This window comes from Megalops cyprinoides, chromosome 20 (assembly GCF_013368585.1).
Source record: "Megalops cyprinoides isolate fMegCyp1 chromosome 20, fMegCyp1.pri, whole genome shotgun sequence".
Classification (NCBI taxonomy): Eukaryota; Metazoa; Chordata; class Actinopteri; order Elopiformes; family Megalopidae; genus Megalops; species Megalops cyprinoides.
The window spans coordinates 5,537,758-5,561,607 of record NC_050602.1 but is presented as its reverse complement, the minus strand read 5'-3'; the positions used below and the strand labels follow the sequence as shown (position 1 = coordinate 5,561,607).

The window sequence follows — 23,850 nt, the reverse complement described above, 5'->3', positions numbered from 1 at the left end:
CTCTATATCTTTTCAATGCCACAGCAAAGAAACTCTCAAAATAAGATAATTTTGCTTTTATAAAGGTAAGCAATACGGTAGGTCAAGCAGCACAGGTGCTGTAAATATAATTTCCACAGAACAAATAGCAAAAGTCCATATTTCAGTAACTGTTCAACTTAGCAATTTATGCTGAACATATTTAACAGACGAAAATGGAGCAGTTTAGGTTAGGAGTTGGGAAATCTGATCCCAGATCAGCACTGAAAAGTAAGTTCTGTTAAGTTCTGCTATTTTGGTACTGCTGAATTCAGAAATAATGAAACTCTGAACCCTTTTTGACATTTAGCATCTTGGTACCGTGGAAGTCTGTATCTGTATTGTGGGGCTTGTTGGGAGTGTCTGGAATGACCTTTGCCCTTCGGTGTGTTGTTCTGTGGCTGTCTGCAGGGCTGGTAAGGGGAACCTTGTATCCTTCGCCCTGCTGCGCCTCCTCCACTGCCTGCTGTCCAAGTCCGCCCAGGTGTCAGTGGCGGCCTACAGTGAGATCCGGGCCCTGGCTGCTTCCAGGGATCTGAAGCTGCAGGCGTTCTTCAGCCAGTACAAGAACCCAGTCTGCCAGGTGAGGGCTGTCCTACCTCGCGAATCCCCTCCCCAGCCCGTCACATCCCTCCCCTCTCTCTGTCTGTGTACCTGCCGATACCCATCACTCCCCTCTCTCTGTCGGTGTGCCTGCCGATACCCATCACTCGCCTCCCCTCTCTCTGTCGGTATGCCTGCCGATACCCATCACTCCCCTCTCCTCTCTCTGTCTGTGTACCTGCCGATACCCATCACTCCCCTCTCTCTGTCTGTGTGCCAGCCGATACCCATCACTCCCCTCTCCTCTCTCTGTCTGTGTACCTGCCGATACCCATCACTCCCCTCTCTCTGTCTGTGTGCCAGCCGATACCCATCACTCCCCTCCCCCCTCTCTGTCTGTGAGCCTGCCGATACCCATCACTCGCCTCCCCTCTCTCTGTTGGTGTGCCTGCCGATACCCATCACTCCCCTCCCCTCTCTCTGTCTGTGTGCCTGCCGATACCCATCACTCGCCTCCCCTCTCTCTGTCGGTATGCCTGCCGATACCCATCACTCCCCTCTCCTCTCTCTGTCTGTGTACCTGCCGATACCCATCACTCCCCTCTCCTCTCTCTGTCCTTGTGCCTGCCAATACCCATCACTCCCCTCTCTCTGTGTGCCTGCCGATACCCATCACTCCCCTCTCCTCTCTCTGTCTGTGTGCCTGCCGATACCCATCACTCCCCTCTCCTCTCTCTGTCTGTGTGCCTGCCGATACCCATCACTCGCCTCCCCTCTCTCTGTCTGTGTGCCTGCCGATACCCATCACTCCCCTCTCCTCTCTCTGTCTGTGTGCCTGCCGATACCCATCACTCGCCTCCCCTCTCTCTGTTGGTGTGCCTGCCGATACCCATCACTCCCCTCCCCTCTCTCTGTCTGTGTGCCTGCGATACCCATCACTCCCCTCCCCTCTCTCTGTCTGTGTGCCTGCCGATACCCATCACTCCCCTCTCTCTGTCGGTGTGCCTGCCGATACCCATCACTCCCCTCCCCTCTCTCTGTCCTTGTGCCTGCCGATACCCATCACTCCCCTCTCCTCTCTCTGTCTGTGTGCCTGCCGATACCCATCACTCCCCTCTCTCTGTCGGTGTGCCTGCCGATACCCATCATTCCCCTCTCCTCTCTCTGTCTGTGTACCTGCCGATACCCATCACTCCCCTCTCTCTGTCTGTGTGCCAGCCGATACCCATCACTCCCCTCCCCTCTCTCTGTCCTTGTGCCTGCCGATACCCATCACTCCCCTCTCCTCTCTCTGTCTGTGTGCCTGCCGATACCCATCACTCCCCTCTCCTCCCTCTGTCTGTGTACCTGCCGATACTCATCACTCCCCTCTCCTCTCTCTGTCCTTGTGCCTGCCAATACCCATCACTCCCCTCTCTCTGTGTGCCTGCCGATACCCATCACTCCCCTCTCCTCTCTCTGTCTGTGTGCCTGCCGATACCCATCACTCCCCTCTCTCTGTGTGCCTGCCGATACCCATCACTCCCCTCTCTCTGTCTGTGTGCCTGCCGATACCCTTGACTCCCCTCCCCTCCCCTCTTCGTCTGTGCGCCTGCCGATACCCATGATTCCCCTCCCCTCTCTGTGCGCCTGGCAGTTCCTGGTGGAGTCTCTGCACTCGCGCCATGCGGCCGCGCTCCGGAGCACCCCGGACCAGAGCAGCGAGGCCCTGCAGGAGGAGGCCGCTCACCAGAGGGAGCTGGCGCTCGACATCCTGTCCCAGATCGCCCACGTCTTCGACTTCCCCGACCTCAACCGCTTCCTCAACGTAAGCCGCCTGCCACACCTGTCACATCCACCAGACCCCCCATGCCCGCTCTCCTCGGGTCTTGGTTCCGCCCAAGCTGAGGAATCTCAATGGGTTTTGTCCTAGCAGCAGCTGCTGAATAAACATGTGCTCCCCAGTGTCCTTTGTGTTTCATATCCTTGACCTTTCCACTGTACCTCTTTGTGTTTTTTTCTGTTGCATTGGATTTCCTCTATTGATGTCTGCCCCGCCTGCTCCGTGTGCTCCACAGCGCACCCTGCAGGTGCTCCTGCCCTACCTGGCGGCCAAGGCCAGCCCCACGGCCTCGGCGCTCATCCGCACCATCGCCAAGCAGCTCAACGTCAACCGCCGGGAGATCATCATCAACAACTTCAAGTACATTTTCTCCCACCTGGTGTGCTCCTGCACCAAGGACGGGCTGGAGAGGGCCTTCCACTACCTCAAAGTGAGACCACGTAGCTGTTATAACACAATTTAATAACCCTTTCGCTCATGATGATGTCACAGCTCTTGCATTATAATCTAGCAGCTGAGCAGTAAAGTCATACAGGCTTTATGTGACTAGCCAGTAATGTAGTTATTTTGTTATGACAGTGTAATAACTATTCATTAACTAACTTCTGACACTAAAATAACTTAAATCAATAGTGTCATAACTCATAATGAAACTTTTGCGTGATAATCTAACAACTAGCTTGAAACACTTGATATAACTGAGACAACAAGATAGTTAACCAGTGGCATAAAAATCACATTATAATGTCATAATTTTGTGAGAAATGATGACTTTGATTTAATAACTTTTAACCAACTTCTATCTCATTAGGTCTTACGTTATCAGGAGTAAATCTGACACAGCTATAACTTGAAACTACAACAATAAATTTTAATAACAACAGTAACTCGAAACTGCAACTTTAACTTGAAACTAAACTATAACATACAATTACAATAACTTGAAACTACGATTGCGACTTGAAACTACAACTGTCACTTGAGAAACTAACTTTTCTGTGATAAATTACATAGTGGAACAGTCAGTATTCTGATAGCAGCATAGGTGAGTAATTTTCTAACTTTCTGTGTTATCAGACAGTTACTGTGCTGTTGATTTTGTACACACAGTGACCGACCCGCACACACACACACACTCACACACACACACTCACACACACACACACACACACACACTCACACACACACACACTCACACACTCACACACTCACACACACACACACACACACACACACACACGCGCACAGCTCTGGTCCTCAGTTGTCAGTCTGTAAGCCTCCCTCTCCCCCGTGCGCCCCCGTGCAGAGCGAGACGGAGATCGAGCTGGGCAGCCTGCTCCGGCAGGACTTCCAGGGCCTGCACAACGAGCTGCTCCTGCGCCTGGGGGAGCACTACCAGCAGGTGTTCAACGGCCTGGCCATCCTGGCCTCCTTCGCCTCCGGAGACGACCCCTACAAGGGCCCCCGCGACATCACCACGCCCCAGCGCATGGTAGGCTCTTCAACATCACCGTGCTTTGCTGCATTGTAGGTTCTCCCAGGCTTGTGGAATATTATTCCCAGTGCATGGGAGGTACTTCTGGGCTTGTATAATATTATTCTCAGTGCATGGTAGGTACTTCTGGGCTTGTATAATATTATTCTCAGTGCGTGGTATGTTCTCTTAGGAACTGGGTGTCAGCGTACTGCTTCCAGTGGGAAATCATCAGAGGAATTGAACTGTGGGCAAAGTGCGATTTTAGTGTTACGAAAGGTCACCAACAGCTGTTGCCCGCAAAAAATCATGACTTCCTTCCCCTATGGTGATCAGTTAAAGTGTATATCTGACTAGAGTATAGATCCAAATTGAGCATAGTGTAAAGTTTACAGAACAAAGTTCAGAAGTATGCAAAAGTGTTTTGATGATCATATGAAGCACACTCCAAGCCCACAGGGTTTACAGAGCTGATGTAAATTACAGGTTCTATCCAGCGAAGTGCTTTCCCTGCGTTTGTTTTTCACACACACATTTTTTGTTCTTGCAGGCAGACTACCTTCAGCCCAAGCTGCTGGGGATCCTGGCCTTCTTCAACATGCAGCTGCTCAGCTCTAGCGTCGGGGAGAAGGACAAGAAGAAGATGGTGAGCGCAGTGCATTCTGGGATCTCGGGGCAAAGTGGCGGTTTGTGTGTCTAACTGTTACCAACCCCCTTCCCCTTCCAGGCGCTGAGCAGCCTGGTGGCCCTGATGAAGCTGATGGGGCCGAAGCACATCAGCGCAGTGAGGGTGAAGATGATGACCACGCTCAGGACCGGCCTGAGATACAAGGATGATTACCCTGAGCTCTGCTGCCAGTGAGTGGTAGCCATGGGTGGATGCTCGAGGCCTGCGGTCAGCCATGACTGCGTTTTTTTCTTGTCATTTTCTCTAACTCTCTGTCCTTTTCCACTCAGGACCTGGGACTGCTTTGTGCGCTCCCTGGACCCCTCCTACCTGGGACCCCTCCTCAGTCACGTGATGGTGGCTCTGCTGCCCCTCATCCCCATCCAGCCCATGGAGACGGCCGCTGTCATGTACCACCTGATCGTGGAGAACAGGTGAGTGGCGGTCTCAGCTCCCCCCAGGTCCCTGCGTCTCATTCCCAGTGATGGCTGCTCACCCCCACTTTACCTGGCTCACAGAATACTCCCCTCTCTGCTTCAACTGGTGCGTGCTGAGAGTTCTGTCACAAAATTGCATAATGGCTGCCATCCCACACTAGGGTGGGGGCTACGCGTCGCTGGTACCTGAGAGGAGGTATCTTCATCAAGGGTTGTGATGTCTGTGAAAGGCGCAATTCGAATGCAGTTCCTAAGGACAGCTGTTTGTGTCATCCTCTTCTCCAGAGATGAAGTGCAGGACTTCCTCCATGAGATCTACTTCCTGCCCGATCACCCGGAGCTGAAGGAGATCCACAAGGTCCTGCAGGACTACAGGAAGGTCAGTTGGGATTCATGCGATCCGCAGTGCCGGCAGAGTACCTGAAGCTGTATGTGGAGTAGTGGTACTTTACCTCAGCAGCTCCAGCCCGTAAACAGCTAAAATTGAGCTCAGTTGTATGTCATTTCAGTTAATTCAGAGAATGGACTGAAATTCAGTTTGTGAATTGAAAACCGTGCATCATTTTCTTTCAAAACTTCTCAGTTAATGAACTGAATTTAAATTAATTTCCTGAATTGACCAAATAGAAATGGAATTGACCTCGGTAAGAGCAGCTCAGGATAAATGGGGAATAATGTCAAATTTGGCGAAAGAATTGGTAGGAAAGCAGTCTGAACATGTGAGTTACGAGATCGTCCCCTAGATCCGAGTAATCACAGCGCTGAATATGAAGTGGTTTCGGAGCTGTGAGGTGCTACCCTGTGATGGTGACTGTGATGTTTTTGACTCTGCAGCAAACTTCCAAAAGCACGGACCTGCAGGCAGCTCTGCAGCTCTCCATGAGGGCCATCCAGCACGAGAACCTGGACGTCCGACTCCACGCCCTCACCAGCCTGAAGGAGACCATGTACAAGCACCAGGTCCGGAGCCATCCGTGTGTTGTTGGGAGCCAGCTTGGGTATCTTCACGAGAAAATTAAACTCAGGAAGCGTGTGGTTGAACATAACGAGCGCTCCAAAATTATGGTGCTTGTGACCCTCTATGTACACAAATGTTTGTGGAAATGTTTTTCCAGAAATTCAGTTGAAACAAAGTTAAAGTCAGCAATAGCTGCAGAAGAAATAATATTACAAACATTAGCTATACGTGTTAAAGGAAGGCCCTTGAAAGGCCGCTTAATTGGTGCGTGGTCTTTTTGCATTCCAGTAAATGTTTCCTTCGGATACACTGTGTATTCCTGAAAAAAAAATCAATAAATAATTCATAATCCACCTTAAATGATAATTGTAAAATGGATTACACATACATTCAGAGAGCTGGTTGAGGTGTCCTTTAAGACAGGTATTTATTTCCTTTGTGCTGTCACCTGTAGATCTCAGATGGGTTATTTAGTAGCAGGCTGGCGTAGTCTTCACGCATTCTCCTCCCCTGCATTGCTGTTATAAGATGAAACAAGTGGGACAATATAGAGTATAGAAGTGGGAAAGTGAGACTCTGAGTGACAGCGCACCGCCGGCCATGTCTCCCCCCCCAGGACAAGCTGCTGAAGTACGTGCTGGACAGTGAGATGGTGGAGCCGGTGATCTCGCAGCTGGTGACGGTGCTGCTGCGGGGGTGCCAGGACATCCACCCGGAGGCGCGGCTGCTCTGCGGGGAGTGCCTCGGCGAGCTGGGCGCCATCGACCCCGGCCGGCTCGACCTCTCCACCGCCGACACCCAGGGCGGCGCCGCCACCTTCGTGGTAATGCAGCGGGACGGGCAGGGGGTGTCGGACCGCATTCGCCCAAGGCTGGGGGGATGGGGGTTTCGTTTTCTGCCGATGACCTTGCACTAACTGGTTCAGTTAGTTAATTGCGCAATTTGTGTCTGTGTGCTTGTCAATGTACACCGCAGCAGTACATGGGCAACCTTCATCTGTTATGATTTTATCAAAAAATGTATCAAACTTGAGTATCTGATTGTGTTAATTAACAGTAGTGTTTGTAGAAAACCACAATTTTACACTCTTTATTTTTAAGAACTTTCACAACACTGACATGAGGGGGGTTATTGTGTCCTTTGTGTGTGTAATGGTAGCCAATGAAGACACACAGGTCTCAAGCCTTTTTTTTCCAGTTTAATGACTTGATCTTAATGACTTGATCTGGGCCAGACATTGGACACCAGTGATGCAGGGCCCTCCATGATACCTCATGTTCTTGCATATGCATATCCTCATATGTTATATGTACTATCTCAGGGACCTGGATTATTTCCATGAAATGTGCCTGTCATTGTCTATTTTCCACCTCTTTATTTGTTGTGAAACTTTATACACTCGGCGGGTTCAGTCATCGCACACTGTTGTTTGTGGGAGGGCGGGATTGAACTGAAGGAAACTGAGTGAGACTGGCCATCTGTTGTGCCAATCAGAGCGGGGTGGAGGACGCCAACTTCGCCTATGAGCTGCTGACGGAGCTGACCAGGGCTTTCCTGGCCTACGCTGACGACGTGAGAGCGCAGGACTCCGCGGCCTACGCCATGCAGGTGCGGGTGGAATGCTGGGAGCCGGCGGGCTGTCTTCTTCCAGCAGCGAGCAGTGAGCGAGAAAAAGGGGAGACATGAAAACCTTTAAACTAATAAAAAGTCCTCAGTCTGCCTTTCATTTTTAATGAGCTACTCGGTTTCAGTAAGGATCACTTGAAGTTCGCTATCTTTTTATACTTAATTATACTGAATGGTGTACGCTTAGATATATGCACTTTAATATGAATAATATGTCATTTAGATCAGAGCAAGTAGATCAGAAAACATTAAATACTTCTGATAATGAATTTGATTAAACAAGAAAAACAAGAGCCATATTTGAAGGTAGTATCTGAAAAGGAATCGGCTAATGAGCACATCTTTCTGAAACTGGAAAGCTGGTTAATGAGGAATATTAATGACAAGCAGGCTCAGGATAATGAATGGCACTGCTCTGTGCTGGTGGCCATTCAGGAGCATCCCTGAGTCTGCCCCCGTGCCTCTCTCTCTGTACCCCCACTGACGGTGTGTTGTTCCAGGAGCTGCTGGCGATATTCGAGTGCCACGAGGGCCGGAGCGACTCCGCGGGCCGCCGGCTGTGGAGGCGCTTCCCAGAGCAGGTCCAGGAGATCCTGGAGCCCCATCTCCACAGCAGGTCTGCACAACCAGGATAGCAGAGAACAACAGGGAATCATTCCCACACACGTGATGAATCAGTCCGTATTTATAGTCAGGGCATAAGTGTGAGGGTATTAAAAGAGTTGTTTGCTACCCATTTATTCAGCATAGCTTTAAATATTTCTTAAATAGGGAATGTACAATGGGAAAAGTAATTTGAATGCTTTAATTGTTCAGTTTTTTTGTTGATGTTACATTTTCCTGTTAACTACATTGCCCGGGCAGCAGTATGCCATAGTGGTTAAGGGGACGAGCTTGTAATGTAAAGGTTGCGGGATCTGTCCCCACTGTCACTGTACCCTAGGGCAAGGTGCTTCACCCCCAATTGGTTTCAGTAAATATCCTGGTATATTAATAGACAATAGGCCTGTTTGTCCCTGTAGATAACAGCATGAAATGTGTCATAATGAGGCATATACAAGAAACCAAAACTTTATTTTTTGAAATTTGTCATAGTTATTAGCAATGTATTTTAACTGTTTCCCTACAGTAGGATATGGCCCTTTAAAAGGTAATAGATCTGTTGTACCACGCCCACCTGTTTTTTTTCTTGTGGAGGAGCTGTTTGAGATGTGTTTGCCCTGACAAATCAGGTACAAGAGCTCTCAGAAGGTGGTGAACTGGTCCAAGCTGAGGAAGCCCATCTACCTGAGCAGCCGCAAGTTTGCCGATTGGTCAGCGACATGGGCGGGCTATCTGATAAGCAAAGTGAGTCTTAATACCAAAGTGCATTTTTTATTGGCTGAAACTGGAAGAAGCAGCTCTTGAAATGGCAGAGCCCCTCCTTCCTTGGTTGACTTACTGAGTCAAGCATCCACAGTATGCTGTAACATCATTCCACCACTAGAGGCACTAAATGGCAGAAGGGAGAGCGAGAGCCGTTTTGCTGTTGCATATTGAACTCTATTATTCTTGCCATGTAGAGCGTAACACTGGCTTTCAGCACACACCTGTTGTTTGCATTACAGGTCAGGCATCCGCTCGCCAGCAAGGTGTTCAACTGCTGCAGTTTCATAATAAAGCACGACTACAAAGTGACCATATATCTGCTGCCTCACATCCTGGTGTACGTGCTCCTGGGGTGTTCGCAGGAAGACCAGCAGGAGGTATGACTCCAACGTGTGCTACTCCTTCATTTTTACACTGCATCAGGAGATAGTAGATATTCCATTTTACATAAACGTACAATTTGAACAATATAAAAGTTCGTTATGTAGAGAGATATACCCAGGATATTGGTTAAAGTTGAAGTGTAGCTTTTTCACCATAGTGCTTTCACTTTACATTTTAATATGTGTGGGTGCTTGTTACTTTTAATGTTCCTGGGCACAGTGTAGTAACTATTTTCAAAGTGAAGCTAAGAAATGTTTACTTGGATGTGCCAAGAATGCCAACAAGGCATATTTCTAAACATTTGCTATGTCCAAGCAAGCGCTTACCCTGGGTTCAGGGTTTTCAGAGAAGAACTTTAGATTCCTGATGCTTGGATTCAGCCTGAGCTCAGCCGACAGCTGGAACAACGCCTGACGCTCAGAGGTCTGTCCCCTGTCGCCCCCTGCAGGTGAACGAGGAGATCATGGCGGTGCTGCAGGAGGACGACTCCCGCGCAGCCCGTCTGCGGGAGAACGCGTGCAGTCTCAGCCAGCTCAGCACCCAGACAGTCTTCTCCATGCTGGACCACCTGACCCAGTGGTCCCGCCACAAGCTGCAGGCCCTGAACGCCGCCAGGGTCGGGAGCCGGTCCTCCAGAGACCACAACCCCAACAACAGTGAGCAAGCCCCACCCCCGATTGTGACACTGCAATGACTGACCACAGGACGGTTTCATATTACACCTTATTCAACCCAGCTGCTTATTCTGCAGACATTTTGCATGCAGTTGGGTCAGTGTGGTGTTGTTACAGTTCTGAATTGGCTCCTGATATTTAAAGGGCTCTCAAGGATACTTAGGTTCAAAAATGAAATGCTAAAGATAGTGTTTCATTGGACATATCAATCAGTAAAGGATATTGGTTGATGTGTGCTTAGTATGTCCAATGGTTTTGCCTGAGATTCATTTCCAAATACTAATTAATTTGCTCTAGGAAAATTGATCTGAAAGGTTAGGATTAAAACCTTAATCATAATAGCATAGTAATAAAATAATAGTAATAATAGTCATAATAGCACATTTTTTGAGCCCGTCCCCCTGTCCCCTTGCAGCCCTGCCTGGCTGTCTCTTCAGTGGATAGGAGAGGACATGAGAACATAAGCAGCGTGATGATCAGAGCAGAGCATTCAGCTCAGCCAGCCTTGTCATTCTGCCAGTAGTCCGGAGTTTGCCTAGCATCGCGCCAACCTTCTGGCCGCTGTGTGTGTTCTAGACCCGCCGGCTGAGGACAGCGAGTACCTGAGGGTGACGTCCTTCCTTAGCAGCATCCCCCAGGACGTCCTGGCCAAGGCCTCTTTCCGCTCCAAAGCCTACACGCGCGCCGTCAGGCACTTCGAGTCCTTCATCATCGAGAAGAAGCAGAACATCCACGACCACCTCAGCTTCCTGCAGGTGCAGTGTGCTAAACAGCACCGACGTTGTTCTCGAGGGACAATGAAACCAAGGGAAAGCTTACTAATTTACTTGCTGTGTGCCTGGCACATCCAACCAAACACTTTTCTTATGTTGTTTTCAAGTACGTAACATCTTTTTACCTGAAAACCTCACGAAAATGATATGGTATTGGATATGCGTGCAGAACAATTCTGTAAATGGCTTGTTTTTCACAGAAAAGCGGCAGGCAATGTCTTTCTTATTGAAGCTATAATTGACCATGTAAAATGATATGTACATTATAATTTAAAGGGAAGGTGCTTGTACAAGCCCCTTTTGGGCTTCATATCTCTCTTGTACTGTCCCTTCCATGTACAGTATATCTGTTTCCTAGCTCATACATTTAATTATTTCTTGTGCAAACAAACAAATTACAAAACCACAAATCGCCCTTGCGAAAGAGAGCAAAGTTTTCTTGCGCCCGGTGGCTTGTCTCTGACGCCAGCCCTGTGCTGTGATTGGCCCCCGTAGACGCTGTACGTGGCCATGCACGAGCCGGACGGGGTGAGGGGGGTGAACGCTCTGCGGAAGGAGGAGCCGTCGCTCCGGGAGCAGATCCTGGAGCACGAGAGCATCGGCCTGCTCCGCGACGCCACCGCCTGCTACGACCGCGCCATCCAGCTGGAGTCCGACCAGGTACGGCGCCCCCTGGTGGGCCCCTGCATTCCCGCAGCCAGCTACTGCCCTGCCGGTGCTGTCTTTCTGCTGTTTCTGTTCACGCTCTTAATCTTTATACAGCAAACACCTTTCATGCAAAGTTTGCAGCCCAAAGTGCTTTACAGCTCAGAAAACAATGAGGAACAAACTAAAATTAAAAGTAAACTTAAAATGCCATTTCAAAGGATGAATAAGAGTCAACAAAACGTAGTGGACATTTTAATTTGTTCCTAAAAACGGCAAGAGAGGATGCCTCTAATTTTTGTCGAAAGGGGCGTAAAAACCTTTCGAACATAGAGCAAGTTAGCTTTGTGTTCTGTGTATATGACATGAATAGTAGGGGCTCTTTCATTCAGTGAACCAATGTAGCCCCAGAGCAGAAAGGATCAGGAGTCTGGCCATTGAGATCATTGATCGTTCAGATCATTGCTTGCAGATATGTCCCAGCCCAAATTTATCCTGTCTGGGTGACTGATCACATTAACCAGTGCAAATGACTCTCGGGCTTCATTGCCTTGCTCTTTTTTGCACAGATCGCTCACTATCACGGGGTCATGAAGTCCATGCTTGGACTGGGACAGCTCTCCACTGCCATTACCCAGGTCAACGGAGTGCTGGCCAACAGGTGAGACCCCTGCAGTGTTGTAGTATGGGACCAGTGGTTTAAATTTACGAACAGAGCCGTATTAGCCCTTTTGCTAGCCCGCTTCTGGGGACTCTTTCGGAGGTGTGTTTGTGATAACAGAAAGATAACTGTAAGGGTGTTCCTCAGATCATTACACGTTGCCCTTGTTTTAAGAATCCACAATCAACAATTAATGTTTATTATTTTTAAAAAGATTTTATTGTTTTGAATATCAGTCTACAACTCTATACTATGTAAGGGGCAGAAATGAGGAAAAGGGGGGGGTTCACAAAAGATTTGTGGCAGATAGTTGTCAATTGATGTAAAAGTCAGATCTGTTTTCAATGAACAGCTTAATCAGCATCAGTGCATACAGAGCTTAATTGGAATGAAACCGGCATACGCTACGGATCCCCCTAGGACCAGGGCTGTAAAACACTGTCCTACATACTGATTCCTCTTTTGCCATTTCACTGTAAAGCCTTGCTCTGATTACTAATGTGGCTCCTTTGTCCTTTTAAACAAAAGGCCACGGTGGAAGTCAGACCTGAACACGTACAGGGTCGAAGCCGCCTGGAAGCTAACCCAGTGGGACCTTCTGGAAGACTATTTAGCTTCAGGTGAGAGGCATTTTGGAAGTTGGCACCAACAGCCATTTGAGATGTTTATAACTCGCAGTGTTTTGAGAGAAATCACAGTGTTTCGTGTCTGATTTTTTTTTCTTCGTTCATCTCAGACCAGAAGTCCAGCACATGGAGTGTGCGCCTTGGCCAGATGCTGCTGGCTGCCAAGAAGCGAGACACGGAGACCTTCTACGAGAAGCTGAAGATTGTCCGCAAGGAGCAGGTGGTTCCATTGTCGGCCGCCAGCTTTGAGTGTGGGACGTATCAGAGGGGATACGAGTACATCGTAAGGTATGGCAACTCTGGCACCAGCTACGGGGTAGCAGATTACAGCAGGGCCTCACTTAGGACATAAAATTCAGGGTGATACTGTTGCAGCCTGCTCACCAGCTAATAGGCATGTGACATTGGACGGTAGGAACAGGCCCACCTGTGTCTCCCTCCTTACTGTGACCCCAGTCTGTTGAGAGCCCTGGTTTCTAAAGAGCTCGTGGCACCGCACGATACCGTGTCAGAGATTTGATTGACTGTCTCCATGGCAACCAGGCTGCACATGCTGAGTGAGCTGGAGCACGCCTTCACCGACCTGCAGAAGCAGTGGCAGAAGGAGGCGGTCTCACGGGACCGGGAGCAGACCCTCAACTGGCAGGCCCGGTTGGAGATGACCCAGAACTCATTCCGGGCCAAGGAGCCCCTCCTCGCCCTGCGCAGGGCCATCCTCAGCCTCAGTAAGGGGTAAGGGAGCCCCCTGCCACCCACCTGGTAGCTGCACTCAGCCTTGTCCGCTCTGGGACTCTTACATTTAGAACCGCTCTTTAAGATTCGTGTTGGATTGCGTTTTGTGACATTTAGAATGGCTCTGTGTGAAACAGAAAGTGTTCAGTTATTACATTGCACTGTTTGCTTAGCAGATGCTCTCATCCAGAGAGACTTGCATGCCATCCATTTAAGCCAGTAGGATATTTAGTGAAGCAGTTTGGGTTAAGTACCTTGCTCAAGGGTACAACAGCAGTATTCCTCCAGGGAATTGAGCCAGCAAGCTTACACATCCTGCTGCTGTGCTGCTTACTCATACACCATGCTGCTTGGCTCCCTTTGACAAGCGCTATTCAGTTGAATCCATGGAGGATTGTCTCATTCTAGCTCTAGAGAGTAATGGTTGTGGTGTCTGATGGATTCGAGGGTATGAGGATGTGATGAGTGAAGGGATGGGATGAGTATGTGAATGTAATGGTTGTAGATGTGACGAGTGAGTGAATATAATGATTATATAACTGTTGTGAGTGTGTGGCTGTGATGAGTGACTGCATGTGATGAGTGAGTGAATGTAATGTTTGTGGATGTGATGAGTGAGAGAATGTAATGATTGTAAATCTGATGAGTGTGTGGATGTAATGACTGTGAATGTGATGAGTGTGTGGATGTAATGATTGTGAATATAATGATTGTGAATGTGATGTGTGGATGTAATGATTGTGAATATGATGAGTGTGTGTATGTGTGGTACAGGCAGGCTTACGAGGAGCTGGTGGGCGAGTGCTGGCTGCAGAGCGCCCGGGTGTCCAGGAAGGCCGGCCACCACCAGACGGCCTTCAACGCCCTGCTGAACGGCGAGAACTCCCGCCTGTCCGAGCTCTTCGTGGAGAAGGCCAAGTGGCTGTGGTCCAAGGTGCGGCAGCTTGTTTCCTCTTCTCACCTGTTTCTCTCAGCACCCTTCATCCTTCATCTCAAAGCATGAGCCAAGATGGCTCACTGCCACTCTACAGGTTATTTTTGTGCAAACCATTCTGTGGATTTGCAAACTACTGTCATAAAGGATTATATCTCCAAAGCATCAGTTTTGTAAACAGATATAAAAATGTTTGACGGTTTGTTTTATCTTTTGAGAACTCCAGCTGAATTGCATTAAAGGGCACCCAGAAACTGTTTGCTGAAAGATCATCAACGGTTTGCCTTACAGTTATGATGTCATGCTAATCTCTGTTTGAGAAAATGTATACACACTTCAATTCAAGGAAAGTGCTGAGATGAATTTTCCAAGCATTATCATTGACTCTTAATGACTGTAAATGTATGGAGATTGAGAAGGTTCAACCAAGCGCTTTCCCTGGGGTTTAATGTGGCCCACCTGAAGTGTCTTTGAACGTGCTGGTTTCCAGGGCGACGTGCACCAGGCGCTGCTGGTCCTGCAGAAGGGGGTGCAGCAGTGCTTTCCTGAGGAGCAGCCTCTCACCGACCCCAAGAGTATCCGCATCAAGGGCAGAGCCATGCTGCTGGTGGGCCGTTTCATGGAGGAGACCGCCAACTTCGAGAGCAACGCCATCATGAAGGCCTACAAGGTAGTGCTGTGTTTGTGTGTGTGTGTGTGTGTGTACACTCAGTGACCACTTTATTAGGTACACCTCTCTAATACTGGGTAGGACCCCCCCCTTTGCCACCAGAACGGCCTGAATTCTTTGTGGCATGGATTCAACAAGGTGCTGGAAACGTTCCTTAGAGCTTCATGGGCTGGGTGTGTAATATTCTGTTTAATGTAGTCACAAAAGACTTAGAAGGTTAACTTTGCTATTAGTGGAATTGCATTTTGTGCTTAGTGATCATAAGGCTGAAAGAAGCTGGAAGTGTTTCATGCACAAATAGCCATCGTTTAGAGATACATTTTCATCTGATTTATTCATGAAGTGGAAATGCGGTGGTAACTGTAGCATTGCAGTAGGTTCATTGTGTTCCTCTCTAGCTTATTTATTTTTGGAGATGGGATAGAATAACCAATGAAACGCTCTGAAGCATTTTCCCTCTCCCGGTCTAGGATGTCACTGCTCTGTTGCCAGAGTGGGAGGATGGGAACTTCTATCTGGCCAAATACTACGATAAAGTGATGCCCATGGTGACGGACAACAAGCTGGAAAAACAGGGAAACATGATCCGCTACATCGTCACCTACTTTGGAAAGTAAGCGAAAGCTGTTCATTGATCAGGTGTCGTAGCCAAAGGAGCAACACACTATAGTAAACATCATAAAGTCATCACCGTAGACTTTACTCCTGATATTGGAGACGTGTTCACTGTGCTGTGCATTTAACTGAGATATGCACTTAACAAAGAGAAAGTAAAGTCAGTGGGATTTAAACAGCAGCTGCACACAGTGCAAATAAACAGGGTATAAATTATCCAAAGTATGCAATTATCCACGGTCATATCTAGAGTTTCCCTGTTGATGAAAGTGTGACCTCATTTGTCCCAGGGCACTGCAGTTTGGAAATCAGTACATTTACCAGGCCATGCCTCGAATGCTGTCCCTGTGGCTGGACTTTGGAGCCAAGGTGTATGAGTGGGAGAAAGGTGAGACATCCTCTTCACAGTGAAAGAGAATGCCACAGGCTGTTGGTTAGCCACTTACAATAATCACTGAGTACATATAAAATGTACGTTTTAACTGGAAATATGCATGTCAAGGTGTTTTCTGCAGTGGTTCTGAACTTCCAGGACAGCATGGGGTCATTTAGGGCTGAATTAATTAAAATGGTACTTATGATTTAAATCGTAATTGAAATGGTATTGATTAATACCATTAATATATATAATATTAATATATATACGACTTATATATTATGACAAAATAACACCCAGGTAAATTGTTGGGGGTTTTAAATATAGAATATTTATAAATCACCCTTTTAATATTTGTTCACATGAAGAGTACGTTGTACTGCGTTATACTGTATGTGCAACCAGAGATTTTCCATGGGCTTCATCATCAAATACCTCATAACTTTTTTTTTTTCGCCCAAAATTGGTTTTGGCTTCCAATCAGATTCACTGTATACGTTAAACATTCATGAAAGCCACCGCCCCTTTTTCAGAAAACAAACATTTACATTTACATTTATTTATTTAGCAGACGCTTTTTTCCAAAGCGACTTACAAAAGTGCATACAGTAAGTATAGCGACACTACGGGGACAGGATGTGTACAGTTCCACAATGAGACAGTTCTCAGCAAACCCAGGTGTCCTCTCATGGCAGTGTAAGTCATGCGCATCCACGCGCCTCTCTCTCTCTCCCTCCCGCCAGCGGGCCGCGCCGACCGGCTGCAGATGCGGCAGGACCTGGCCAAGATCAACGCGGAGATGAGCGAGCACACGCGCAGCCTGTCGCCCTACCAGTTCCTCACCGCCTTCTCCCAGCTCATCTCCCGCATCTGCCACTCCAGCGACGAGGTGTTCGCCGTGCTGCTCGACATCGTGGCCAAAGTCTTCCTCGCCTACCCGCAGCAGGCCATGTGGATGATGACCGCCGTGTCCAAGGTCTGGGCCCTGCAGATAGCGTTACAGGCCAGTGTGTCATTCAGAGGAAGTCCTTTTTAAATCAAGATCTACTATATGTGTGTACTTCTACATATACACACACACATACAAATATAGGAGCTATAGTAGTTAAAGTTAGAAGGATCCAGCAGGGTGCTCCTTAGCTTATAGCTCAGATTATAGCTCAGATCAGGTTCAGGACAAACCTAGTGTACTCTTTCATGAATGCAGTTTATTGCTTGTGTGAAAATAAGGTTTTCGTGCATAAAAGTACCATTAGCTATACTGTACAATCACAGTGACTACAGTTGCATAAGGGGAAGTGTATGTCACATGTGGTATTCTCTCAAAGGTATGCAGTATATGTTTATATGTTATGTAATTATGTATTCCTTAAACTTAAGATATTTGTCAACACTTTGACCCACCTGCTAATTTCAGACAAGAAACCCGGCCACTCAAAAAAAGCAGAAAGTGACACTGGTGGTGTCAGATATCTGCTTTTTGATTGGTGGTTGGAGTGAAAGCAGTATTTGATTGTAGCCATATATGCGTTTTTGTTTTTCCTTTGCAGTCCTCGTACCCAGTGCGGATGAACAGGTGTAAGGAGATCTTGCGGAAGGCGACCAGCCTGAAGGGCTCCCTGGGGAAGTTCATCGGTGACGCCACCAGGCTGACGGACAAGCTGCTGGAGCTGAGCAACAAGCCGGTGCGAAAAGCCGCCTCAAACGCGGCGCTGCGGCAAAGCTTCAGGCGAACCCGAGCGCAGCGTAGCCGGTCAGGCCGCCTGCGGTGGCCTCAGTAGGCAGCTCGCGGTTAAACGTGGCACGTCTGTGCTGGAGGAAAGCGGGAACCTGCTGTACAGGCTGTGAAGGGTGCCGAGCCTGGGCCTCTCCGAAACATTTTGCCTTCTGATTTGCTGTTCATTTGGTTCTCAGACGCCCCTACCCAGTTACCCTTTTTGTACAGCTGTGTATTTACTGCAGTGGTACAAGCTCCCCTTGCACAAAAGCAGCAGCCTCCCAGTTATAAAAATTACATTACATTACAATACTTTATTGTCATTTACCAGACGCGCTTATCCAGAGCGACTTACACAGTGCATCTAACGAAGTAGCATGAAAGGTTGCACAAACAGGACACCACAACGAGTCTCACTCTAACTCTGAAGGGCCACTGGGGATCACCATGGAGTCCTGGGTTTGGGCTCTGTTCTCTAAACAGTGTCGGGGCGTGTTTTTGTCGCCCCCAGGTGGACGGGAAGAGCCCCACCCTCAGCATGAGCGTTCACTTCAAGACGCTGAAGCGGCTGGTGGAGGAGCCCACCCTCAGCGAGATCCTCATCCCGCTGCAGTCCGTGCTCATCCCCACGCTGCCCTCCACCGGCGGGGCCAACCCCGACCACGACGCCTTCCCCGGCCACTGGGTCTACCTGGCGGGATTCGACGACACCGTGAGTCCGGGGAGACGATCCTGCATGGAGCTCGGCATAGCCATGCTGCGTTTGTGATTTAGAGAGCTGTTGCTGTTCATTCTCTCACCCTCCTGCAGAAAACTAGCCACTTACATGCTGAGCTCTGCATGAAGGCTCCCAGTTGCAATCCATAAATCAATACATTTTTCTGATAGGAATTTTGAGATTGTATGTTATAATGTACACCTGTGTATCATCTACGCTGTCCTGCCAAAAGCCGAAAGTGATTGCAGGAAAATGGGTCAGATGTCAGAATATATTACTTACTAAGTTGAAAGTTTGAGCCAGTCTTGCATTCCTTGTGAAGGTGGAGATCCTGCCTTCGCTCCAGAGGCCTAAGAAGATCTCCCTGAGAGGTTCGGATGGGAAGTTCTACACCATGATGTGCAAACCCAAAGACGACCTGAGGAAGGACTGCAGGCTGATGGAGTTCAACTGCCTCATCAACAAGGTACGGCCTGGGACAGCCTAGGATTGCCAGGGATGGCCTGAGAAGGCCTGGAATTGTCTGGGATGACCTTGGCCCAAGATCCAATCGATCAGAACCCTACTGCAGTGCAGCCTGGGGATATAAATCCTACTGTTGTGCCATTTCTCACACATCAGAGGCACTACGATTAAATAGCAGACAGAACACAGTATTGTGTTTATGAGAGAAGTGAACAGTTGAAAGAGTTTACACAATAGTAAATTTCATAATGTAAATATATACCAATTACATTATGGTGTTGGTCCCATAGACTTGCTTGATTTGTATACACCATGGATATACAATACAATTTGCATAATATTTACACAAATAACAGTTTGAATGAATACAAATGGCTATTTGTTTTGTCTGCACACATCACATCCCAGAGAATCACAATTGGACCAATCCCACACGAGTGCCTGTCTTGCAATGTGTGTAGCAATATAGCATAGCCGCAGGTGCGGCTCCAAAGCTACCTGAGAAGCTGCGGCTCCCACGAAATGTAACTCAGCACCACTCTGCCTGTCCTCACGTCACAGTGCCTGCGGAAGGACGCGGAGTCCAGGCGGCGGGAGCTGCACATCCGGACATACGCGGTCATCCCACTCAACGAGGAGTGCGGCATCATCGAGTGGGTGAACAACACCGAGGGCCTCCGGCACATCCTCACCAAGCTCTACAAGGAGAAGGGTACGCTCCGCGGGGGGCTTAACCTTACAGCACATTACACTACAGCATAGTACATTATATTACAGTACATTACAGAACATCCGAGAGCACTCCAGTACATCAAAGCACATTGTAGCACTTTACAGCATATTACAGTAGATTACATTACAGCACATTACAGTACATTACATTGCATTATGTTTGCTTATTATCCAGGGTGACCATGCAGGCTTATGTTTTTTTTCATGCAGTCCATTTATATATCTGGGTATTGGCTGAAGCATCAGGTTATGCACTTTTTTGTAAGGGTACAACCAGCACCCTTTTGGTTACAAAGCAGTACTCCTCAATACTGTGTCTCTCCAGCACACAGGGAGACAGACACACAAACACAGTCATATAAACCAAGGTTTTCAATGTGCCTGTGCTAACTGGAGCAGTAGGAGTTCAGAGATGGAGTCTACAATTGTTGGTTATTGTTTGGTTCCATTGTTTGGAGCTCTTAGAATGTTATTGTATATCGTGCGTTATGATTCTGATCATTTTTAACTTACTTGCAGAGCATTGATGTAGTATTACTTGAAAGAGTACGATTGAATGGCTTTTACGTGGATTAATAGGACAAGAATCCAGCATAGCAGGGTATTGAAGTTCCTGGGATCACTACAACACAGCGTCCAGGACATGGAGTGTACAAAAAGATTATTTATTATATAGTACGAGATCACCCGATGATGATAACTAATATAAGCAAGTAAAATAGGATTACTGTCCAATATTATCAAAGGAGGCACACTGCACAGAGCATTTGGTAAGAATCCATTGCTTTATTATCATATGTGCATTTATTCATTGCCAAAATTTTAGTCAGCCAAAATGCCGAATCAAATAGCAGCAGTAATACAGAAAACTACAAATTTATGCAGGTCAGTATGTCCTGTGGGGTTATACAGTGACATAACTTCCCAGTGCTCACTTCCCCTGTATCCTTCTTTCCACAGTATCACAGTGCCACAGTAAACTTTTGCTGCCCATAGGTGTGAAGATAATTGTGTGTGTTCCTTTGTCACTGCAGGTATATATATAGCAGGGAAGGACTTGCGCCAGTACATTCTGCCCAAATCGGCCTCGTTCCAGGACAAGCTGAAGCTGCACCGGGAGGTCCTGTGTGCCCGGCACCCTCCCGTCTTCCATGAGTGGTTCCTCAGAACCTTCCCCGACCCCACCTCCTGGTATGTATGGTTTATGCCACTCTGTAAAGCAGTAAACCCAGTGAAAGTGTTTGGTTGGATGTGCCAAGCATCTGTTAATCTGCCTCACAAGGACATATGATTTGGCATCCAGTTAAATACTTTTTCCATCATGTAAACTTGCTTCACTAAATGATATATTGAAGGTTAACGACAGATACTTCTTTTACACTAGCAGGGTTAGATCCCATGTGGGTCACTCAGTGATTACTTTTGACAGTTTTCACAGGAACTCTGGTTTTTGACAAGGTTGTCGCAGGAGCTCTTTGGATTTTGACAAGGTTGTCACAGGAGCTCTTTGGATTTTGACAAGGTTGTCACAGGAACTCTATGGTTTTTGGTCTCAGGTACAACAGTAGGTCTGCTTATTGCCGCTCTACTGCTGTGATGTCTATGGTGGGCTACATCCTGGGCCTGGGAGATCGCCACGGAGAGAATATCCTGTTTGACTCCTTGACAGGAGAGTCAGTTCACGTTGACTTCAACTGCCTCTTCAACAAGGTGAGCATGTGTGTGTAAGGGCTGTATGTCTACAAGCTAGTAGGCACCTATTCACATTTTTTCCCTAAAATTTTACTTCTAGAATTTCTTTTATCCTTTAATAATAATCAGGTGCATGGTTAACATTACCCTCAATATGTCGTGGCAGGAAATTAAAGTGGGGTGCATTGAGTTTATGAAATGTGCTCTCTGAAACTCTCTGACATTCCCTTTGTGAGGTTTGTCAGATCAAGTAAGATTGGACTCATTAAAAACCCGAAAGGGCACACAGGGGGATTCTGTGCCAGACCACTAATGTTTGGCGCATCATTTTTACTGGCACGTCTTTTGAACTTAGCATTCAGGTTCTCTATAAAAAGACAGCACACATCTGAAGTGTAAGCCTGGGAAAGGGTTTAGCAGGTTGTAACCAAGCACATGCTGCTGGGTGGATTATTGCTAATCACAGGGGTGTGTGATAGATATTTGGAGCATCCATCCCCATTTCTTGAGTCTTTTTCTTTCACAGAGCTATCCTGGATGCTTTCTAACAAACCTCTTTAGGGAGTCTTATATCTGACTGTGGTGACATTGTGAGCAGGATTGGCCCAAGTTTGTGGTCCCTGAATTCTGGGTCTCCCTTGCTTCAGGGGGAGACGTTCGAGGTCCCAGAGGTGGTCCCGTTTCGTCTGACCCACAACATGGTGCACGCCATGGGGCCCATGGGCACAGAGGGGCTCTTCCGGCAGGCCTGCGAGGTCACCCTCCGCCTCATGAGGGACCAGAGGGAACCGCTCATGAGGTAAAGACTCCCTCCAGTCGAGGCGATTCGACCACGGTCCCGTTTCTCTGCGGTCGTAAAAGATCCCGTGGTGCTTACTGTAAAGAGTAGGGGACTCCGGCCAGGCTGGCCAAATTCCAGCTCTGATTCTCAGAAGGCCACCTAATCACCTCCGTTTAATGGGTGAAATAAATCCCCACCTCCCCACCTAAACTGATGTGTGGTCCACATTCCAGCACAAAATGGCCATTATACATTACCCAGGTAAGGGATAATAGTGGCTGTGGGTGAGGTGGGTTACCCCCTCCCCCCTGCCGCCCTTCACCATAAACTGCTGTGAAATCAGTGAAAGGCTCTATGTTAACACATTTCGTTCATAAGCTTTTTAATCATGTGATTGAATCCAAATATGTGTCAGTATTCTTTCAAAGCAACCTGTATAAATAGCAGCGTGCCCAAAATAAAGTGCATAAATGATGAATCACCAGTCTGAGTTATTGTTCCGTTGACAGAATGAACGTAATGTGTCCCTTTGGATTCATAACTCTCCGGTGCTGGACCATGAATTTGCTTTTTTTTTCTTGCCTGCAGCGTCCTGAAGACGTTCCTTCATGACCCCCTGGTGGAGTGGAGTAAACCTGTGAAAGGCCCCCATAAAACACAGGCCAACGAGTCGGGAGAGATCCTTAACGAGAAGGTGTGGTGTTCCCCATGGCCTAATGCTCGGCTCGCAGTGTCTGTCCTTTGCAGGAGGGTGTTTTTACAGCAAGGAACTCAATGAAATCTGTGAAAATGTTATCCATATGTAATTATCCAATGCTGGAGGGCAGCAGGCAAGAATTTTTAGGTTGCTCTTTAGGGAGTCTTATATCTGACTGTGGTGACATTGTGAGCAGGATTGGCCCAAGTTTGTGGTCCCTGAATTGCTGGGTCTCTCTTGCTTCAGGGGGAGATGTTCGAGGTCCCGTTTGATGTATTTTTATAGTATCTTGTTTATTTTCTAAAGCAAGGGGAAAATTATTAGCATCCAAACCAATACAATATAATTATGATGCATGAACACTACAGCATCATACCACATTTGAGAAGAAGCTAGACTCAGTACACTCTTTTATTAAATAAAGATGTCATTTGTATAATGCATACCGCATTACCTAGTGTCACAGTATATCATCTGCATCTATTAGATTCAGAAACAGTCATTTGTCAGAGACAGCACAGTAACTTTACAGCTGAAGTTTTCATGTCTCTCCAGGCAAAGACCCATGTCCTGGATATCGAACAGCGCCTGCAGGGGGTGATAAAGAGCAGGAACAAGGTGATGGGCTTGCCCCTGTCCATCGAGGGCCATGTCCATTACCTCATCCAGGAAGCCACGGACGATAAAAACCTGTGTCAAATGTACCTGGGCTGGGGCCCCTATCTGTGACCGATGGCATTGCAACTCCCCATAGAAATGGATAAAGTGTACCATGTGTCCACGCTGAGATCCACTGTGAATATTTATCTGTAGTGCCTCTTCATTTTGTACAAAATTGTTTATTAAAAGTTACTTATGTTGAAGGTTTCCATTTCTGTTTTGTCTTTGGGAGTCCATGGGTCGAGAAATGGGCCATGGAGCAGCACGACATTTGAACACCGTTAAATCTACTGTGTAAAACATGCCAAAAAAGGGGCACGGCTCTGATGACACAGCAGTATGGTTAGTTAATGGTGTGTAGCAAGACTCAGACCCTGCAGAGCCT

At 47.6% G+C, this 23,850-nt stretch overlaps 1 protein-coding gene across 1 annotated transcript in view; it reads left to right on the top strand.

Moving 5' to 3' along the window:
* atr (ATR serine/threonine kinase) overlaps nt 1-23,549 on the top strand; it is a 31,510-nt gene extending 7,961 nt beyond the window's left edge. The window contains exons 13-47 of the mRNA XM_036553987.1: nt 430-601; nt 2,198-2,368; nt 2,619-2,813; nt 3,690-3,875; nt 4,408-4,503; nt 4,585-4,715; nt 4,815-4,958; nt 5,247-5,340; nt 5,796-5,921; nt 6,536-6,742; nt 7,414-7,527; nt 8,046-8,161; nt 8,778-8,892; nt 9,153-9,290; nt 9,746-9,953; nt 10,548-10,726; nt 11,240-11,404; nt 11,959-12,050; nt 12,579-12,670; nt 12,787-12,964; nt 13,220-13,408; nt 14,183-14,342; nt 14,833-15,012; nt 15,483-15,625; nt 15,918-16,015; nt 16,747-16,979; nt 17,554-17,688; nt 18,232-18,432; nt 18,761-18,904; nt 19,465-19,615; nt 20,670-20,826; nt 21,192-21,345; nt 21,975-22,126; nt 22,697-22,802; nt 23,361-23,549. Coding sequence (XP_036409880.1) covers nt 430-601; nt 2,198-2,368; nt 2,619-2,813; nt 3,690-3,875; nt 4,408-4,503; nt 4,585-4,715; nt 4,815-4,958; nt 5,247-5,340; nt 5,796-5,921; nt 6,536-6,742; nt 7,414-7,527; nt 8,046-8,161; nt 8,778-8,892; nt 9,153-9,290; nt 9,746-9,953; nt 10,548-10,726; nt 11,240-11,404; nt 11,959-12,050; nt 12,579-12,670; nt 12,787-12,964; nt 13,220-13,408; nt 14,183-14,342; nt 14,833-15,012; nt 15,483-15,625; nt 15,918-16,015; nt 16,747-16,979; nt 17,554-17,688; nt 18,232-18,432; nt 18,761-18,904; nt 19,465-19,615; nt 20,670-20,826; nt 21,192-21,345; nt 21,975-22,126; nt 22,697-22,802; nt 23,361-23,534 — 5,296 coding nt within the window. The 3' untranslated portion in view covers nt 23,535-23,549. The remainder of the gene's footprint in view (nt 1-429; nt 602-2,197; nt 2,369-2,618; nt 2,814-3,689; nt 3,876-4,407; nt 4,504-4,584; nt 4,716-4,814; nt 4,959-5,246; nt 5,341-5,795; nt 5,922-6,535; nt 6,743-7,413; nt 7,528-8,045; nt 8,162-8,777; nt 8,893-9,152; nt 9,291-9,745; nt 9,954-10,547; nt 10,727-11,239; nt 11,405-11,958; nt 12,051-12,578; nt 12,671-12,786; nt 12,965-13,219; nt 13,409-14,182; nt 14,343-14,832; nt 15,013-15,482; nt 15,626-15,917; nt 16,016-16,746; nt 16,980-17,553; nt 17,689-18,231; nt 18,433-18,760; nt 18,905-19,464; nt 19,616-20,669; nt 20,827-21,191; nt 21,346-21,974; nt 22,127-22,696; nt 22,803-23,360) is intronic.
* The last annotated feature ends 301 nt before the right edge of the window (nt 23,550-23,850 follow it).